The sequence below is a fragment of the Elephas maximus genome, chromosome 5 (genome assembly GCF_024166365.1).
Source record: "Elephas maximus indicus isolate mEleMax1 chromosome 5, mEleMax1 primary haplotype, whole genome shotgun sequence".
In the NCBI taxonomy this organism is placed as follows: Eukaryota; Metazoa; Chordata; class Mammalia; order Proboscidea; family Elephantidae; genus Elephas; species Elephas maximus.
The window spans coordinates 158,618,169-158,638,582 of record NC_064823.1 but is presented as its reverse complement, the minus strand read 5'-3'; the positions used below and the strand labels follow the sequence as shown (position 1 = coordinate 158,638,582).

At 44.6% G+C, this 20,414-nt stretch overlaps 1 protein-coding gene across 3 annotated transcripts in view; it reads right to left on the bottom strand.

Annotated features, from left to right (window-relative positions):
- Positions 1 to 20,414, bottom strand: part of PCGF3 (polycomb group ring finger 3) — a 90,995-nt gene that overhangs the window by 5,071 nt on the left and 65,510 nt on the right. For all 3 annotated transcript variants that reach the window (XM_049886557.1, XM_049886559.1, XM_049886558.1), the window contains 4 exons: positions 7,703 to 7,813; positions 7,022 to 7,110; positions 4,018 to 4,155; positions 586 to 666 (listed from right to left, as the gene is read on the bottom strand). In XM_049886557.1, the coding sequence (XP_049742514.1) occupies positions 586 to 666; positions 4,018 to 4,155; positions 7,022 to 7,110; positions 7,703 to 7,813 (419 nt within the window). The remainder of the gene's footprint in view (positions 1 to 585; positions 667 to 4,017; positions 4,156 to 7,021; positions 7,111 to 7,702; positions 7,814 to 20,414) is intronic.

Genomic DNA, 20,414 nt, shown 5'->3' with positions numbered 1-20,414 from the left:
CGAGCCCCCTTCTGCCTGCGCTCAGGTGACCTACTTAACCACCTGTGCCAAAGGCAGCTGAGCTCAGGGCCCAACCGTGCTGCCCCCTGCCTTTGCCCTCGCACCCCTCCAGCCTGACCTGTGGCCCCACTGCCGACCACCATGATCCTGGGCACAATCTCAAACCACAGCCTCAAGATGGCGACTCCATCCGTCTGTCCTCCTGCTTCAGAAAGGGGCCTGAAGGTCCAGGCTGACTCTCCAGTTGCAGCGACCATACCCTCCCCCAGCTACTGTGAAGCAATCTCCACATCCCCTGAGTTTGGTCTCCTCCACTGGGGGGCTGGCAACAATGTGCAGAGACCACCCTCTTGAACACCGAGCCTCTCGACCAAGGGCAGGGAGCCCTGCACCCCAGGGGACCAAGCCCGATCCCAGAGGCGAGGGTTTCTGAAAGACAGCTACTGTCTTTTACGACAATACCTTCTGTCACAGAATTGTTAGTTTTCATCTCTTGGGTAAAAAATAGGCACAGAAAAAGAACTGCCTGTTTGTAACAGATTCTGAAGACCCAGTAAAAGTCATCACCAAGTAACAGGGTCTTACCTTGAATCTCCACCTAGTGACAACTACAAATTTGAGTGTGTGGTCCTTGCCAAGGATTTCTTCATTGCATAATATGTCCAGCTAAGGGAGGAAAAAGATTTGACTTAGAAAGGGCTGACACACGAGTGTCAAACATGGCTTCGTGTTCACACACTTCACAGACGCTTAACAATTAGGTTACCAATTACGCCAGTTTAAAAGGATAAAACTTCTCGGTGCCTTTTTCTCTATTCGCATGTGAGTGAATATATACGGGAATACAGTCTGGCTCATTTATTCATTTACCTCTGCCTCACACCGTAAAAGAAATTTGGTGCAACATAAAGATCATAGCTCGCTAGCAGTGTTTCTGGTACAGAGGGTGTCACCTCCTATAAGACAGGCCACTGGAGTGAGGAGTGCCCTTTCCCACCTGGGCCTCCCTCAGAGCTGCCCTACGTCTCGGGAGGCCTGGGCGGGCACTCCACCATCATGGCTCCTGCCCCCGACTCTGGCTGAGCCCGCACGCAGGCTGTGCCCCCGCCCAGATGCTCCCGGCTTCTCACACATGGCTCCTGGCTGCCACCTGCTGTAGGGATGGTACCTAGCAGCCGCGGGGCGGGGAGGTCCCTTCCTTTCTCTGAGCCCTGCACTCCACACCAGGACACTGCTTGCCATGCTTCACTGTCACTGTCCCGGCACCTGGAGGGCGGCAAGAGCCCTGAGTCATTCTTGCTTTCCACTGTAGCCCCTGCACGTCGGCCCAGGGGTTTGCACACAGGACTAACAGAAACGCAGAGTTTGGAAACGAGCAGCTAGCCCCAAGGATCTCAAGGATCGTAAACGTTTAAGTTGGCTACAGGGTGATGCATCCTGTTACCTGGCACAGCAGGTGAGGGGGAGCCCCGAAAGGCCCCTGTGAGGGTATGAGGTGCATTTCCCTCCTGCTCCTGCCAGTCTAGCCTAGAGCACCTCAGTCAGCCTCAACCCAGCCTCCCCCAACCCCCATGCCGACTCCACCCCACTCCTCCGGGCTCCCTCCCAGCCTGAGCCTCCCCCCACCCCCACACTGAGCCTCATCCATACCCCCAGGTCAGCTCCCCCCAACCTCAAGCCTCACCCACACCCCCTTCCAGCCTTTAGGATCTTGAAAGTCTCTCTTTCGTGCCATCCTGTCTCTGTCCCCTTCAGTCCCAGCTGGCAGCATCTTGTGAGTCTCCTGGGTAGCCCCATCTCTAGTCCTGGCTTTTGCTGATAGGGCTGAGTGGGTCCATGAGTCACACACCTAATCTCTTCAGCAAAAGCTGTCCAGTCACACACCCTTGGCTTTTTCGCCAAAGCATGCTTTCCTGACAGCAAAACTCCTACGAATTTCTCAAATCGTCAAGTCCTGGTTCCCTCTGGCTTAGAAACGCTTCCTCAATTCGCCTCTTTCCTTTCACGTTTCCCTGTAAGTAACGGGGGAAAGGCGGGCTGCACTTTCAGGGCTTTGCTCACAGTCTCCTCAGCTAAGTACCCACATTCACTGCTCACAAGCTCTGCTTTCCACACAACCACAGAGAACAGTAAAGAAGGCCCCCGGCCGCTGTATGCTAAGGGTCGCCTTTCCTCCAGTTCCCAATAACGTATTCATTTCCTTCTGAGCGCTCGCTAGGATCTCCTCTACTGTCCACAGTCCTATCAACGATCTCTTCAAGGCAACCTAGTTCTACCACGTTTCTCAAAACTCTTCCGGCCTCTATTCATTAACCAATTCCAAAACCACTTCCGTGTTTTTAAGCATTTGTTTCAGCAGCATTCCACATTCCAGTACCAAAATCTGTGTTTATTTCTTGAGGCTGCTGTGACAAACTACCATAAATTTGGTGGCTTAAAGAAACAGAAAATTATTCTCTCAGTTCTAGAGGCCAGAAGTTCAAAATCAAGGTGTCAGCAGGGCAGCACTCCCTCTGGGAGCTCTAGGGAAGAATGCTTCCTTGCCTCTTCCGGCTTCTGGTGGCTGTCGGGAGTCCTTGGCGTTCCTTGGCTCGTGTCCACGTCACTCCAGTCTCTGCCTGTTTTCATGTGGTCTTCTCTTCAATGGGTGTCTCAAACCTCCCTCTGCCTTTCCTTTACAAGGACACTTGTCACTGGATGAGATCCACCCAGGGAACTCAGGATGACTTTCTCTCAAGAGCCTTAATTACATCTGCAAAGATTCTGTTTCCAAATGAGGTCACATTCCCAGGTTCCGGGGGCTAGGGTGTGGACATATCTTTTTGGGGGCACCATTAAACCTACCACACTCTCCATAATACACCTTTGGTCTGCCTACTTCTCTCTATCCCGCTGCCACCACCCTGATCCATCTTTCCCAGAACACCTGCTACAGTACCGACTGGCCTCTCCTGCTAATTTCTGCACCCAACAATCCACTCTGCCCATGGCCTGAGGGATCTTTTAGAACTCTACATCAAACCACGCACCCCAGGCACCCCAGCTTCAGGTCCTTCCAACGCCTTTTCTCTGCAGTTCTCTGTGCGCGGCTGGCTCCTACTGACAATCTACATCTCAGTATAAGTGTTAGCACCTCAGCAGAGTTCCCCAATAATGCCTGAGCTAAGGTGTTCACACAGCCCTCCACCTACCAACCCCACTACACACTACCAGATCACCAGGCTTTGTTTGATACTCGGTATTTATCACTATGTGAAGTTATTTGACCTACCTCCCTACCTATCAACGGTCTGCTGCCACCGTCACACCCTGAGGTAAGATCAAGGAGAGCAGAACCTTATCTCGTGTGGTTCTTTTCAGTATGGCCAGTACCTAAAATTACTGCTCAAGTGAGTATTCATTGCAAGAAGATAACTGAGCCTCTCCAACGACAGTGAGTGTGCTCTCCTTCCAGAATGCTCTGATTATCGGGACCCGCCCCATGTGGCTCACTCCGCAGCCCCAGTGGGGCCTTCCTGAGGTCACAGAGGAGCCAGGCAGAATGCCTCCCACACCTGCTGTCCTCCCAGCCTGTTGTCCACATCCTGGGTGGCGCGCATGGCCGCTGTGTCATTCCTGGCTCAGCCTCCTCTGCGTACTTCCTGCACGTCAAAACCCTGCTGCTCCTGGTCTCCTCTTAACCTGCAAGCCCTGGGAGAGCACGCACCTCTGGACATTACAACACAGAGGGGACATCTGGCGTGTGTCTGAAATTAAAGACATGAATTCCTCCTCGTGGTGAAAAACTTGAATGCATTTTGAAACAGCTTCACACCCCTCCTGCCCCCGGGATTCTCTCCTAGTCCCCACTGCTCTTTCCTATCCCACTATCTGGAAAACAAATGGAAATTTTTTTCCTGATTTAAAACCTCTGAACAAAGTTGTAAAAGAAAAACAAAAACCCAAAGATTTTTAGAAGTATCATCTTCTACAAACAGGAAATAACTTACTATATTTTCTATTGTGGTTCAACTATACCTCATTGAAAGATGAAAGATTAAGTTTTTTGGCGATGAACTTCTTTAGATGTAAGACTGTCGCCTGGGCCGAGCAGCGGATCCATTTCCGTTTCAACCCTCGGAGTTTGCTGCTGTTGCATTCCAGACAGATGCTCACCTTGAAGACAGAGGACAGACATGCAGACAGGACTTGTTAAAAGGGAGTCCACGGGGCTTTTCTTTGGGTGCTTTCTTATACAGCTAATAATGCAATTAAATTTAAGAATGCTGACTTTTTTGAAATCAGAACTCTGCTTTGACCTTAAAACTGTAGAAAAATCATTTCACTTAAATTATTTGATACACAGTATCTTGGAATCTTGCCATCATAGAGAATTGAGACACAGAGGTAAACAAGGTGCCAAGGTCATGAACTGGCTAATGGCGGGGTCAGGATGCAAATAGGCTATGGGCCTCGAGAGTCCACGTGCTTCACCACCCCACTAACCCCCAATCCCCCAGAAAGAAAATACAGACTCTTTCTCACACTCGTGGAAAATGTGGGCACAAGTGGAGAACCGGAAAATCTCAACCCCCCAACCAGACAATGGTCGCTGACTGATAGGGAAAGAAGATAAAAATTAGGAGGAAATCAGTAGCCAAAATAGCCTACTTCACTTAGTTATGTAAGAATACGCTTCTCAAAGGCTCTTGGATTAAAAAGGAAAGAAATAATGAAATTATGGCCTCTTTAGAAATGAATGCCAAGGAGGGTGCTACTTGTCAAAGTCAAAGAATGAGGCCCAAAAAGCATTCAGCCTTAAACGCATTTTTTAAAAAGGGACAAAAACCACATAAACAAAGGTTTTAACTCAAGAAGCCAGAGAAAGAATAAAAATATGCCAAACTCAGTCAATTAAAAACAAAAAGTGGTTCTTCTGAAAAAAATCAATAAAACAGATAAATCTTTGGCATGTTTGGGATAAAAAAAGAAAAAGGCAAAAGTAATAATAACCATTGGGAATTTTTAAAACTGCAAACTCTGCAGCCCGACTTAAAACTAGAGGAGAATATACAACTTTATACCCGATAAACATAAAGATGTGCTCGAAAAGGATGTTTCCAGACTCTAGGCAAGGCTAGAGTTCCAGGCTCCTGTAACGGGGAGGGATCAGGGCGGCAGCACTGACAGGACCTGGGACCCAGGAGACCTGCAGGTCTGGGGCCCCATCCGGGCTGGATGTCAACCAGAGGCTCAGGGGGCTCCTCCAAGTCTGAGAAGAAGTGTTCTAGGTAAGCGTACCTGAACAAAGGCTGACCCAGAAAGGCAGAAGTGTGGACAGACGACAGACACAGAGGTACTAAAAGGGCGCCCCAAGATGATTTTACGGAGGCGTTCTACCAACCCGCCAACAGGCGACATCTGCTATTTAAGCTGAATCAGAACCAGGAAAAAGGTGGAATGAACAATAGGCAGTTAAAATACAAAACTATTTCTGCGACTCCTTCTTCCCCAAAGCCTTTGTTGAATTTGAATTGTCTTTTCTCTTCTCCACTGGTTAGAAATGCCAACTTTATCACATCCTAAATTTCCACAGTTCTACTTCTGTTGTTATGTTGATCACTATCTTAAGGAGCAGCAAATAAATTCTACGGGTTTTTCAGTTGATTGTCTTAGGTTTTATGTAACAATGACACCATCTGAGAATAATGGCATTTCTAGTTCTCATATACATATATCTCATTTCTTTTTTTTCCCCTATTGCGTGGGCTAGGACCACCGGAATCCTGTAGAGTAACAGTTGATAATGGGCACTTCTTCCTTGTTACTGACTTTAACAAGACTATGACTCTTTTTCACCATAAAGTATGATGATTATTATGTTTTCAAATTGAGGTAGCTATATTAAAAGTTTATGAAGAAATGGGTATGGGATTTTATTAAATTATTTTATAGCATCTCTTTGATTGCTTAGGAACCCCTAGGTGGTGCAAACAGTGAGTGCTCAGCTACCAACCGCAGAGCTGGTGGTTTGACTCCACCCAGGGGTGATTTAGAAGAAAAGACCTGGTGACCTCCTTCTGAAAGGTCACAGCCACCGAACACCCCGTGGAGCACAGTTCTACTCCGACACACGCAGGGCTCGCCGGGAGTCAGGGCTGACGGTTTAGGGTTCCTTCTGAAAGGTCACAGCCACCGAACACCCCGTGGAGCACAGTTCTACTCCGACACACGCAGGGCTCGCCGGGAGTCAGGGCTGACGGATTAGTGTTCCTTCTGAAAGGTCACAGCCACCTAACACCCCGTGGAGCACAGTTCTACCCTGACACATGCAGGGCTCGCCGGGAGTCAGGGCTGACGGATTAGTGTTTCTTCTGAAAGGTCACAGCCACCGAACACCCCGTGGAGCACAGTTCTACTCTGACACACGCAGGGCTCGCCGGGAGTCAGGGCTGACGGTTTAGGGTTCCTTCTGAAAGGTCACAGCCACCGAACACCCCGTGGAGCACAGTTCTACTCTGACACACGCAGGGCTCGCCGGGAGTCAGGGCTGACGGTTTAGTGTTTCTTCTTGAATCTCACAATGTAGTAAATGACACATGAACAGATTTCTCAAGGTTACGTTTTTACTTTTCTTTTAATACACTACTCAAGTTCAGGTTCTTTTACACGACATTTGTTTGTGCGCAGAAAGACTCCTGACAGACAGGCGCCAGATCACGCGCAGCCATCACCTGGGGCGTGGGACTGAAGAGACACAGGCACGCCGAGGGTGGAATGTACGTTTTTTATATTTAAGATGTTTACAGCCAGTGTAGTTACTTTGGTTCAAGAAAAGGAAGGAAGGAAGGAAGACTAAGGAGTTGGAAGGAAAAAAGCTAAGAAACAGTACTGACATTTAATGCCTGTTTTCTTCCTCCCTCAGCCTTTTGATTTTTAAACGGATACAAACATTCCATGAAGGTTTTCCAGGGCGCTGACTTTCCTGTCACGGCTTTATGACACACACTGGAACACGCACAGACGTGAACACCGCATCTACCTGCTCGTCACTTCTGTGGTAATCGTTATCCTCCTCCTGCTTCTCCTCTGCCGTGTCTTTGTTGGAGCTGTCATCCGCTTTGGTTTCACCTTTTAGCACAAACGGAAAATACTGTATTATGAAATCCAAAATGCCAATCAGAATTTTTAAAAACATCTACAGTATACTCGAAGAGCTATTAAAAATTCATGCTAATAAGAGACTTTGAACCATAAAGAACATGTATGAGAGGCAAAGGAAACCTGTAGGAGATTCCACAGAATGTCTGTGGACGCATGCAGTACTCCTGAAAGGCAGAGGTCTCCCAAGCCGTCGACACCGCTATGAACAGGAAGCGGAAGCTGGTGCATGTGGGTTTATGGGCACGTGTATTTGGGGAGGGGTAGGCACAGAGGATGAAGAGTGGGACAGAAGCTGACAGAATGAACACAGCAAGCTCCTGCTGCCTCCCCCTGTGGCCAGAGCCGTTTCAATGCTATTCCCTGCTTATGACATCAACCTACTTCATGTGCCAAGAGGTGTGTGGAACCCGTCAGATCCCAATAACCTTCCCATGCGCCCACGTACAAAGTTTTACCACTTTATAATACACACTACTTTTCGCAAGGCTTAAAAAGCAAAGTAAGCTTTAAAAATAAAACTTCCTCAACTTCTCTACAGCCAAGTGAGAAGCTTACTCACCATTCCGATGAGAATCTAAGTGCTGTTTTGCAGAACAAGCCTCCCCCTTGGTGTCTCCAGGTACCTCCATGCCCAGTTTGTGGTAGAATTCCCTCTGTTTTCTCATCTCCGCTATGAAAAATAAATACATAATCTTTGATCTTAAGCAGGCAATGAGTTGTATTACAATTCTGTTCACAAATATCACATGAAGAAAATGGTGAGACTGGATTACGAATTTTTGAAGGCTGCTACTAATAAAGCCAGGAATGAATCTGGGCTATAAGTCCTCGGAGGCCCCTGTCAGCTCAGCACAGCAGGAAGCCCACCTCGACGGACTTGTGAGCTACTCAGCTTTGGCCAATCAGCCCACCTGCCTCCACCTGACACGTATGTGCTGGGCACCCACCATGTACCAGGCAATCGAGCTGGGACACAGTGACTGGAGGTTTCTAGAATGCCATGTTTCTAGAATGTCAGGAAAGCATCTCCGAGAGCCGCCGTTTGGGCTGAGATCAGCCACAAGGGGGCCAAAACGGGGACATCCAGCAAGAGAGAAGGAGTGGCTCCACGTGCAAACAAGGACACTTCGGACTCAACATTGCTGTTCTGATCTGTGTTGCAGAACTAAACGATCATTTGGAGTTCAACAAATTTTGACCAGGGTGGCACTGGGGATCCATGACAAATCACCTACTGATGACCTAGGGGGCTCACTCAACGGAATCAGGACTTCTGAGCGCCCACGGACCATGAGCCCAGCAGTTTAATGATCCAGGTGTCATCTAGCATGTCTGTGTTCTTTCACACCACCTTTACGGACCTCTGCCAGCTCGGGAAGGCCTTGTCACCATTGAGGAACCACAGAAAAGCTCTGGCTTCCCTAAGAGTGGGGGATGATGGTGATGACCGTGACGAGGAAAATGACATCTTGTCCTCCCAACCTGTAAGGATGGAGCTCTTCACAGCTGTGGCAACAAGGACGGCTGGAGGGACACAGAGCTGCTGCCCTAGTGCTGGGCTGGGCGGCCTCCCTCCCAGGCTCCTGCGTACCCTTGAAGGTGATGTCTGCCTGGCAGTGGATAAAGAGCGCCCCCTGGTGTCCGTGGCTAGCAGTCACAGTTCACCCGAAATCCTGGGCTACGCTAGGAAAGAACCCAAACGCCAGTACGCAGAGCAGAGCTCCCCACTGTAGAGCGCCCACACTCACTACAGCTGTCCTGTGGCCTTCGCCTTCTCCTGTGTTGTTACTAATGCCATTTGTCTGGATGACGAGACAAGGCCACCCAGCCTCCACCTGCCATCAGTCAGACCTGGCCAGTGACAGGCTTTAAAAATGGATGAAAAAAATGGATGAAAGCAGGACCAGTCGAATCCTTACACGCTGCAGGAAAAGATCAAGTCCAAGAGACCCAGACCACTATTCAACCAATTTCACCAAGTAGCTCTATCAGTGTAACTCAAGACACCCAAGAACAAAGCCAAAGATGGCCAGCTTCCATGCAGAACCAAGCAGTGGGCAGGAAAGAAGCTTAAAAGCAAGCTGCTCTCAGGCCATCTCAGGTTTTACAACAGACATGCATTTAGACAGCAGTGTAAACTACCTCAACCGTAGACCGCCAGGTCCTTCTTCCTAGTCTGTCTTCATCTGCAAGCTCAACTGAAACCTGTCTGCCACAGGTGACCCTGCTGGCATCTGCATACCGGTGGCATAGCTTCTAGTGTCACGGCAACATGCAACCCACATGTGTCTGTCAGTTTGTCACACTGTGGGGACTTGTGCGTTGCTGTGATACTGGAAGCTATGCCACCAGTAGTTGAATGTCAGCAGGGTCACCCATGGTGGACAGGTTTCAGCTGAATTTCCAGACGAAGGCAGACTAGGAAGAAGGACCCTGCAGTCTACTTCTGAAAAGATTTAACCATTGAAAACCTTATGAATAGCAGCGGAGCACTGTTTGACATAGTGCTGGAAGATGAACCCCTCAGACTGCAAGGCAGTCAAAAGACAACTGGGGAAGAGCTGCCTTCTCAAAGTAGAGTCGACCTTAATGATGTGGATAGAGCAAAGCTTTCGGAACCTTTGTCTGCTGATGTGGCACAACTCAAAATGAGAACAGCTACAAACATCCATTAATAATCGGAACGTGGAATGTACGAAGTATGAATCTAGGAAACTTTGAAGTTGTCAAAAATGAAACGGAACACATAAACATTGATATCCTAGGCATTTGTGAGCTGAAATGGACTGGTATTAGCCATTTCCAATCAGACAATCATATAGTCTACTATGCTGGGAAGGACAACTCGAAGAGGAATGGTGTTGCATTCATCGTCAAAAAGAACGTTTCAAGATCTATCCTGAAGTACAACGCTGTCAGTGATAGGATAATATCCATATGCCTACAAGGAAGACCAGTTAATACAACTATTATTCAAACTTACACACCAACCACTAAAGCCAAAGATGAAGAAACTGAAGATTTTTACCAACATCTGCAGTCTGAAATTGATCGAATTTGCAATCACGATGCATTGATAATTACTGGAGATGGGAATGTGAAAGTTGGAAACAGAGAGGGAGGATCAGTAGTTGGAAAATATGGCCTTGGTGATAGAAACTATGCTGGAGATCGAATAATAGAATTTTGCAAGACCAATGACTTCTTCATTGCAAATACCTTTTTTCACCAACATAAAAGGCGACTTTTTTTTTTTTTTTATACACATGGACCTCCCCAGCTGGAACACACAGAAATCAAGCTGACTACATCTGTGGGAAGAGACAATGGAAAAGCTCAATATCATCAGTCAGAACAAGGCCAGGGGCTGACTGTGGAACAGACCATCAACTGCTCCTATGGAAGTTCACGCTGACACTGAAAAAAAATTAGAACAAGTAGACAAGAACCAAAGTATGACCTTGAGGATATCTCACCTGAATTTCGGGACCATCTCAATAACAGATTCAAAGTGTTGAATGCTAATGACCAATGACCAGATAAGCTGTGGAATGACATCAAGGACACCATACATGAAGAAAGAAGTCATTAAAAAGGCAGGGAAGAAAGAAAAGACCAGAATGGATTGTCAGAAGAGATCCTGAAACTTGCTCTTGAACATGGAGCTGCTAAAGCAAAAGGAAGAATTGATGAAGTAAAAAAACTGAACAGATTTCAAAGGGCTGCTCGAGAAGACAAAGTTAAGTATTATAATGACATGTGCAAAGAGCTGGAGATAGAAAACCAAATAGGAAGAACACACTCAGCATTTCTCAAGCTGAAAGAACTGAAGAAAAAATTCAAGCCTCTAGTTGCAGTAGGGAAGGATTCTGTGGGGAAATAATTAAATGACTCAAGAAGCATCAAAAAAAAGATGAAGGAATACACAGAGTCATTACACCAAAAAGAACTGGTCGACATTCAACCATTTCGGGAGATACCATATAAGCAGGAACCAATAGAACTGAAGGAAAGAGTTCAAGCTGCTCTGAAGGCATTGGTAAAAAACAGGTTCCAGGAATTGACGGAATATCAATTGAGATGTTTCAACAAATGGATCGAGCACTGGAAGTGCTCACTTGTCTATGCCAAGAAATTTGGATGAAGCTACCTGGTCAGCCGACTAGAAGAGACCCATATTTATGGCTATTCCCAAGAAAGGTGATCCTACCGAACGCAGAAATTACCAAACAGTATCATTAACATCACATGCAAGTAAAATTTCGCTGAAGATCATTCGAAAGCAGCTGCAGCAGTGTATCAATAGGGAACTGCCAGAAATCCAAGCCAGGTTCCGAAAAGGACGTGGAACCAGGGATATCACTGCTGATGTTAGATGGGTCCTGGCTAAAAGCAGAAAGATGCTTGCCTGTGTTTTATTGACTATGCAAAGGCATTAGACTGTGTGGACCGTAACAAATTATGGATAACACTGTGGAGAATGGGAATCCCAGAACATTGTGCTCAACCCGTGCATAGACCAAGAGGCAGTCGTTCAAACAGAACAAGGGGATACTGCATGGTTTAAAGTCAGGAAAGGTGTGTGCCAGGGTTGTATCCTTTCACCATACCTATTCAATCAGTATGCTGACCAAATAATCCGAGAAGAACAAGGCATCAGGATTTGAGGAAGACTCATTAACAACCTGTGTTATGCGGATGACACAACCTTGCTTGCTGAAAGTGAACAGGGCTGGAAGCACTTACTGACAAAGATCAATGACCACAGTCCTCACTATGGATTACACCTCAACATAAGGAAAACAAAAATCCTCACAACTGGACCAATGAGCAACATCATGGTAAACAGAGAAAAGATTGAAGTTGTCAAGGATTTCATTTTACTTGGATCCACAATCAACGACCATGGAAGCTACAGTCAAGAAATCAAAAGACGCATTGCATTGGGCAAATCTGCTGCAGAAGACCTCTTCAAAGTGTTGAAAAGCAAACATTTCACCTTGAAGACTAAGATGCGCCTGACCCAAGCCATGGTGTTTTCAACCTCCTCCTATGCATGCGAAAGCTGGATGATGAATAAGGAAGAGTGAAGAAGAAATGATGCCTTTGAATTGTGGTGGTGAGAATAATATTGAATATACCGTGGGCCATCAAAAGAATGAACAAATCTGTCTTGGAAGAAGTACAACCAGAATGCTCCTTAGAAGCAAGAATGGCGAGACTACGTCTCACATACTCTGGACATGCTGTCAGGAGGGATCAGTCCCTGGAGAAGGACATTATGCTGGAGATGGACTGACGCAGCGTCTGCAACAACGGGCTTAAGCATAACAACGATTGTGAGGACGGAGCAGGACTGGGCAGTATTTTGTTCTGTTGTATATAGGGTCACTAATGAGTCGGAACTGAGTTGGTGGCACCTAACAACAATGTCAACAGTCCATGGTGCCATGCAGATTTCATTGTTATTGTTACTGTTGGTGTGGAAAATTCAAAGTCTAGGATATATTTTAATTTCATCCCTTAAAACGCCCTAGCAAAGGAACCAAAACCAAAACCGCTGCCGACGAGTCGATTCTGACTCATAGTGACCTAGCAACCCTATAGGACAGAGCAGAACTGCCCTATAGGGTTTCCACGTAGCGGCTGGTGGATTCGAACCATTAACCTTTTGGATGGCCACCAAGCTCTCAGCCACTGAGCCACCAGGGCTCCGGCAAAGGAACACATATTAGCAAAATGGGATTCTTTTTAAATTAGTTAATTTACTTCTCTAAACTCTTTTTTTTAATTAATACTAAACTTTTTTTTTGGTTATAAAAGCAAAACAAACAAAAACAAACTCCCTCATCCAAAAGAAAACAACTAAGCTGCTCAAATCAATAACCTATGAAGCACTCCGTGAAAAGTCATTTATGTGTGTTGACCGTGTAACGCATTACTGCACGTTTCGTCTACATGCTTGTCTTCTGCTAGACCCCAGCTTGAGAGTCCGGGACACATCCTGGTCGTGGCCTGGACATATGCAGACACCGCACAAACACAGAGCTGTGCAGGATCAATGTGAGCACCAGGCGACATACTAAGATGGAAAACGGGGGCTACGCCTCAGGTCAAACAAAGGGAGATGAAATGTTGGAATGAAATGTGGCAAAACGCCTCCTGGGTCAGTTTAGAAATTTTGGGACTGGGCGGAAAACAGATGCATCCCTTAAATAATCATATAAAAGGTGGCTCAGGAAGGCAGGCCTGTAACGCACTATGTGGCAGTTCAGAGGCTGTTTCCCTCAGGGTCTCCAGAAAGGGCTGTGAACTTTACCATAAAACAGCCATTTTTTTTTTTTTTAATTTTATTGTGCTTTAAGTGACAGTTTACATATCAGGTCAGTCTCTCATACAAAAACTTATAGACACCTTGCTATACACTCCTAGTTGCTCTCCCTCTAATGAGACAGCACAGTCCTTCCCTCCACTCTCTCTTTTTGTGTCCATTCAGCCAGCTTCTGACCCCCTCTGCGCTCTCATCTCCCCTCTAGACAGGAGCTGCCCACATAATCTCATGTATCTACTTGATCCAAGAATCTTACTCTTCACCAGCATCATTTTCTATCCCATGGTCCAGTCCAATCCCTGTCTGAACAGTTGGCTTTGGGAATGGTTTCTGTCTTGGGCTAATAAAAGGTCTGGGGACCATGACCTCTGGGGTCCTTCTAGTCTCAGTTAGACCGTTAAGTCTGGTCTTTTTACGAGAATTTGAGGCCTACATCCCATGGCTCTCCTGCTCCCTCAGGGGTTCTCTGCTGTGTTGCCTGTTGGGGCAGTCATCAGTTGTAAGACAGCCAATTCTTACCTCAACACTGGAAGTGAGTCTGCTTCAAACACTCATTTTAATTTCCATTCCCTTTATTTTTCAACTATCAGAATGCCTAAGAATTGGAAATGACAATACTCAGTGCTGGGTATACACTATCCACAGAAATGTTAATTGGGATAACTCTTCAGGAAGGTAATTTGGCAATATGTATCAAAAATATTTAAAAAGCTATCTGGCAACCCACAGATTCTACTGCTAGTAATCTACCCTAAGGGAATGAACAGGGAAACACATAAAAAGATACAAATCCAGATATTTTTTGAAGACCTATGTATGATACTGAAAAATCAGAAATAAATGCTAAATGTCCAACGACAGGGTCTGGGTTAATCAGGAGAGCCAACCACCTGGCCGCATATGCCCAGTCTTATCCTACCACTGCAGACACCTATAGATGACGCTCGTAGGTGAGGCTGATAGAGCCTCAGAGTCCTTCTCTACATTACATTCATGATATCCACTACCATCCACTATGGATACAGTTGACACGCAAGATGAATCCAATGTAGCTGCTATTCTGGGTGAGAGTATGAGCCATCTATTCGATGGAATACTACGCAGCCATTAAAAAGGTGATACAGCTTTACATTTACTGACACAGAACAAGCACCACAATCCGTTGCTATGAAAAAGATTATGGAACAATATATGTACTATGAACTCATTCTTTGTAACAATTTACAAGGCTGTAATACTGGTATGAAGAGGATGATGTGAAAATTCAGAAGAGGGGGCACAGGAGCATGAGGAGAGGCCCATGAAAAGTAACGATGATCCCTGAAGGGACCGAATTACTGGGCTGAAGGCTGTGGGGATCATGGTCTTGGGGAACATCTAACTCAACTGGTGTAATATAATTTATAAAGAAAATGTTCTACATTCTATTTTGGTGAGCAGTGTCTGGGGTCTTAAAAGCCTGTGAGCGGCCATCTAGGATACTCCACTGGTCTCACCAAGGGAGAATGAAGAAAACTAAAGTCACAAGGGAAAGATTAGTCCAAAAGACTAATGGACCATGACTACCACAGCCTCCACCAGGCTGAATTCAGCACAACTAGATGCTGCCTGGCTACCACCAAGGACTGCTCTGACAGGGACCACAATAGGGGGTCCCAGACTTAGCTGGGGAAAATGCAGAGCAAAATTCTAACTCACAAAAAAAGATCAGACTTATTGGCCTGACAGAGACTGGAGAAACCCTGAGGGTATGGCCCCCAGACACCCTTCTAGCTCAGTAATGAAATCACTCCTGAGTTTCACCCTTCAGCCAAAGGTTAGACAGGCCCATAAAACAAAACTAGACTAAAGTGGCACACCAGCCCGGGGACAAGGATGAGAAGGCAGGAGGGACAGGAAAGTTGGTAATAGGGAACCCAAGGTGGAGAAGGGAGAGTGTTGACATGTTGTGGGGTTGGTAACCAATGTCATGAAACAATATGTGTACTATTGAACAAGAAACTAGTCTGTTCTATAAACCTTCATCTAAAGTACAATAAAAAAAAGGCCAAAAAAAAAAAAAAAGTAAAGGTTGTAGTCTTTGATTTTCAAAAGCTAAATAAATAAACGCAACAATGAACGGGGCTTTGAATCTACCAATGTAACTCACTATACAGGTAGTTCCAGACTTACGACAAATTCATGTTAGGATAAACTGCACTTCGATCATTTTTTTTGTTGTAGCACGTAATTTGCTGATGTTATCATTCTCAGATGTTCACTCTCAGGTGTTCACTTTTATGATTTACTGTTCAAAACACTGCCAGTTTTATAAAACTGCTTAGAATAAAAGGCCCTGGTGGCGCAGTGGTTAAGAGCTATGGCTGTAAACCAAAAGGCTGGCAGTTTGAATCCACTGGCTGCTCCCTGGAAACCCCGCGTGGCAGTTCTACTCTGCCCTATAGAGGCGCTATGAGTTGGAATTGAGCTGATGGCAACGAGTTTTGTTTGGTTTTGGTTAAAAATAAAAACTAAAAAAAAAAAAGGTATTTGACTTACATCAGAACCAACTTAGGACGGAGTTGTTGGAATGGAACCCCACTGAAAAACGGAAACCACTGATCACCTCAAGGCATGCAGAAAAAGCATCTAAGTTGAACATCCACTCCTGCTAAAAGCTCTCGGCAAACTAGAAAGGGAAGGGAGATTCCTCAGTCTGACGATGGGCATCTATGCAACGCTAATACCACACTTAGCGGGGAAAGACTGAATAGCCCTCTAAGATTCAGAACAAAGCAAGAATGTCTATTCTCTCCATTTATATTCAGGATTACACTGGAAGTTCTAGCCCCAGGGTTGGCAACCTTTTTCTTGAGTGGACCAAATGGTAAGTATTTGAGGCTTTTTGGAATATGTAGCAAAATTAAGATATTATATAGGTACTTATATAACAGGGCAGAAAATAAATTTTCACAATTCTTTTAGTGATGAAACTCAAAATACAGGAATAATAAATGAGCACAACTGACTGTAACACACTTCTACTAATGACCCAAGCCATGGTGTTTTCAATCAATTCATATGCATGCGAAGGCTGGACAATGAATAAGGAAGACCGAAGAATTGATGACTTTGAATTATGGCGTGGGCAAAGAATACTGAATACACCATGGAGTGCCAGAAGAACAAACAAATCTGTCTTGGAAGAAGTATAGCCAGAATGCTCCTTAGAAGTGAGGATGTCGAGACTCTTTATGTACTTTGGACATGCTATCAGGAGGGTTCAGTTCCTGGAGAGGGACATCATGCTTGGTAAAGTAGAGGGTCAGTGAAAAACAGGAAGGACCCTCAACAAGATAGACTGACACAGTGGCTGCAACAATGGGCTCAAACATAGCAAGGATTGTGAGGATGGTCAGGACAGGGCAGTGTTTTGTTCTGTTGTACACAGGGTCCTTATGAGCCAGACTGACTAGACGGCACCTAACAGTGAAAAGACTGGCATCTCTTTTTGAGTAGAAAATATGCTTAACTGGAGTTACGTTAGTACTCCCTATCATCAACAACGATTCTAAGGATGGCACAGGACCAGGCAGCATTTCGTTCTGTGGCACATAGGGTCACTATGAGTCGGAACCAACTCGATGGTATCTAAAAACATCATTATCATCAAAACTGATTGCAAACGTTCACCAGTTGATGCTCACCTGTAACGAGGTTCTATGTATTTCATCTTTGAAAATGCATTTTCAGACAGGAATACTGCTCTCAAATCCGTGAGCATGATCTGTGTCTGAGCATACTCATCGATGAGAAGGCATTCGTGGAACTCTATTAAATTCCTCATATTTACCTTGTAGTTTTTTTTTTTTATGCCGTTAAGTCACAGATCAATTGCTTCCAAGTGACAGGTGGAAGTGCCTCAACTGTGCAGTTAAATGGATGCTGAAATGTGGACACTTCCTTTGCACTTGCACTGAGGTACAAAAACACTGGTGGAATGTAGCTAGGGCTCAGAAAACACAGCCGCTGCAGGTCTGTGTGGGAACAGGGACTGTGCTTCTTGTCTTAGCTTTGACAGCACAGGAACTGTGTACAGCAGCCTGACACTCTGTGATACAAACATTAGCTGTCATTAGAATTATTTTACTACAGCGTGGGTTTCACATATAAGCACTGCTCTGCCTTGTATTTTAGGTTGAATTCATTAAGAAACATTTCAGGTCTTCGGCAAAAGCTAATCTGCAAAGTTGTTCAGTGTTTGACAAGAGTGGTTTATCTCATTCAGAAAATTTCCAATTTCTGCCCTTAGCTAAAAAAAGAAAAAAAAAAAAAATCACAATAAAACTTTACTACTGCTAAGCTATTGAAACACGTTGTGACAGGGTAAGTCAGTTTATTCAGCTTGTAACTGGTAAAAATTCACAGAACTGATGATTAAGTCCACAGACTGAATGAAGTCTACCGTTGACACTACTGAATCAGTAATGCATGACAGATTCAAATATTTTCTGCCAAGTACGTACTCATGAATAATACAATGAACTTTAAACACCAGCGAAGCTTTAAACATCTTACATTTTTACAACCTTTATAAATTTGTCCAACTACAGTAAACCTTTTTCAGATCCACATGTGTTTTTAAACACCATTGGTTGTAACATATCTTAGCAGATTCCACCTCAGGTCACACAGAAGGAATGTCTTCTCAATTTTTAGAAAATACTCTTGGCTATAGTTCCATGTAGCTATCTATCTATAAAAAAAAATAGAGACTAATTATTCAGTCACGTCATACTTGTCATTTACAACTCAAATATGCAACAAGAAGTGAGCAGTACAAAATTGGCACGAAACGAGAGACTGAAAGGGCTGACTCAATAGGGGGAGAGCAAGTGGGAGAAGGGAGTAAGATGTATGTAAACCTACATGTGACAGACTGATTGGAATGGTAAATGTTCACTTGAAGCTTAATAAAAATTAATTAAAAAAAAAAAAAAAAGAAGTGAGCAGTATTGATAGCATTTATTCATCAAGAGCCAAGGAAAACCCACTTGAGGTCATTTGCCTTGTTTTTTAATTGACTATTGATGTTGCTGCCCATGTCCTCAACTCTTCAAGCAACTGTTCGTGCAAAGGCGCATAATGAACCTAAACAAGCTTATTTTCTCCAGGTGTGTGCTTTGATTGCTGCAATCAAACACTACTTAATTAATTCACCATCGATACACGGCTTTCCTTGTTTGGTGAACAAATGAACCACTCTGAAACTTACTTTGACTGCAGTCTTTTCATTTTTTAATTTTTGTAAGGAAATTCTGCTGTGATGAGACATTCTGTTTTAAATTTTCAGTGTTTTCTAAACATCGCTTTCCTTTGAATTGGGAATATTCTTGTTGTTTGGTGCCGTCGAGTTGGTTCCAACTCATGGTGACTCTATGTACAACAGAACAAAACACTGCCCAGTCCTGCGCCATTCTCATAATCATTGTTATGTTTGAGCCCACCGTTGCAGCCACTGTGTTAATCCATCTCATTAAAGGTCTTTCTCTTTTTCACTATCTACTTAACCAAGCATGATGTCCTTCTCCAAGGACTAGTCCCTTGTGATATAACATGTCCAAAGTATGTCAGACAAAGTTTTGCCACCCTTGCTTCTAAGGAGCACTCTGGCTGTACTTCTTCCAAGAGAGATTTATTTGTTCTTCTGGCAGTCCATGGTGTACTCAATATTCTTCACCAACACCATAATTCAAAGGCATCAATTCTTCGGTCTTCCTTATTTATTGTCTAGCTTTCCCATGCATATGAGGCAACTGAAAATACCATTGCTTGGGTCAGGTGCACCTTAGTCCTCAAAGTGACATCTTTGCTTTTTAACACTTTAAAGAGGTCTTTTGCAGCAGATTTGCCCAACACAATACATCGTTTGATTTCTTGACTGCTGTTTCAATGGGCATTAATTATGAATTGAATGAAATCTTTGAAAATTTCAATATTTTCTCCGTTTATCATGATGTTGCTTATTGGCCCAGTTGTGAGGATTTCTGTTTTCTTTATGCTGAGGTATAAGCCATACTGAAGGCTGTACTTGTTGACCTTCATCAGTAAGTGCTTCAAATCCTCTTAACTCTCAGCAAACAAGGTTGTGTCATCTGCATATCAGAGGTTGTTAATGAGTCTTCCTCCAATCTTGATGCCCCGTTTTTCATATAGTCCAGCTTCTCAGATTTTGCTCAGCATACAGACTAAATAATTGTGATGAATGTTTAATCTAGTAATTTCAATGTATATTCTATTCTGTAGCAGAGCTACAGTGTCCTTATAGCTGTGGGTGGCATCAATGATTAGGCACTTGGCTGCTAACTGAAAAGGTGGCAATTTGAGTCCACCCAGAGGCACCTCAGAAGAACAGTCTGGCAATCTACTTCCAAAAGATCACAGCCATTGAAAATCCTTTGGAGCGCAGTTCTATTCTGACACACAAGCTGGAATCAACTTGAAACCACCTGTTTTTTAATTTTTATAGTGTCTTTGCATGATAAACACAACGATCTGCCATCTAATTCAGTAAGAAAATAATCCAGGCTTCATTGTGCCTTAAAGTGCAACATTTGAAATCACTTTCCTCCTGCTCCTAGTTCTGATAGGTATGCACTGGTAATACCAAAAATATTCTCGATACAGTGATGTGCGTGGCATCTGAAAGGTTGTCAAGTTATAACTGTGTCCCTGAGACAGGTGGCGCACTGGGCAGCAGGGTGAAGCAATGAGAGTGCCACACATGGTTTCGGCCACAACTTCTCAACTGTGCCATTGTATTGTAAAGGCAGCCAGACAATATGTAAGTGAATGAACATAGCTGTGTTCCCATAAGACTTTATGTGCAATCAGATTTAATTTCATATAATTTTCAGGTGTCACAAAATAGTGTTCTTTTTTTGATTTTTCCAACTATGTA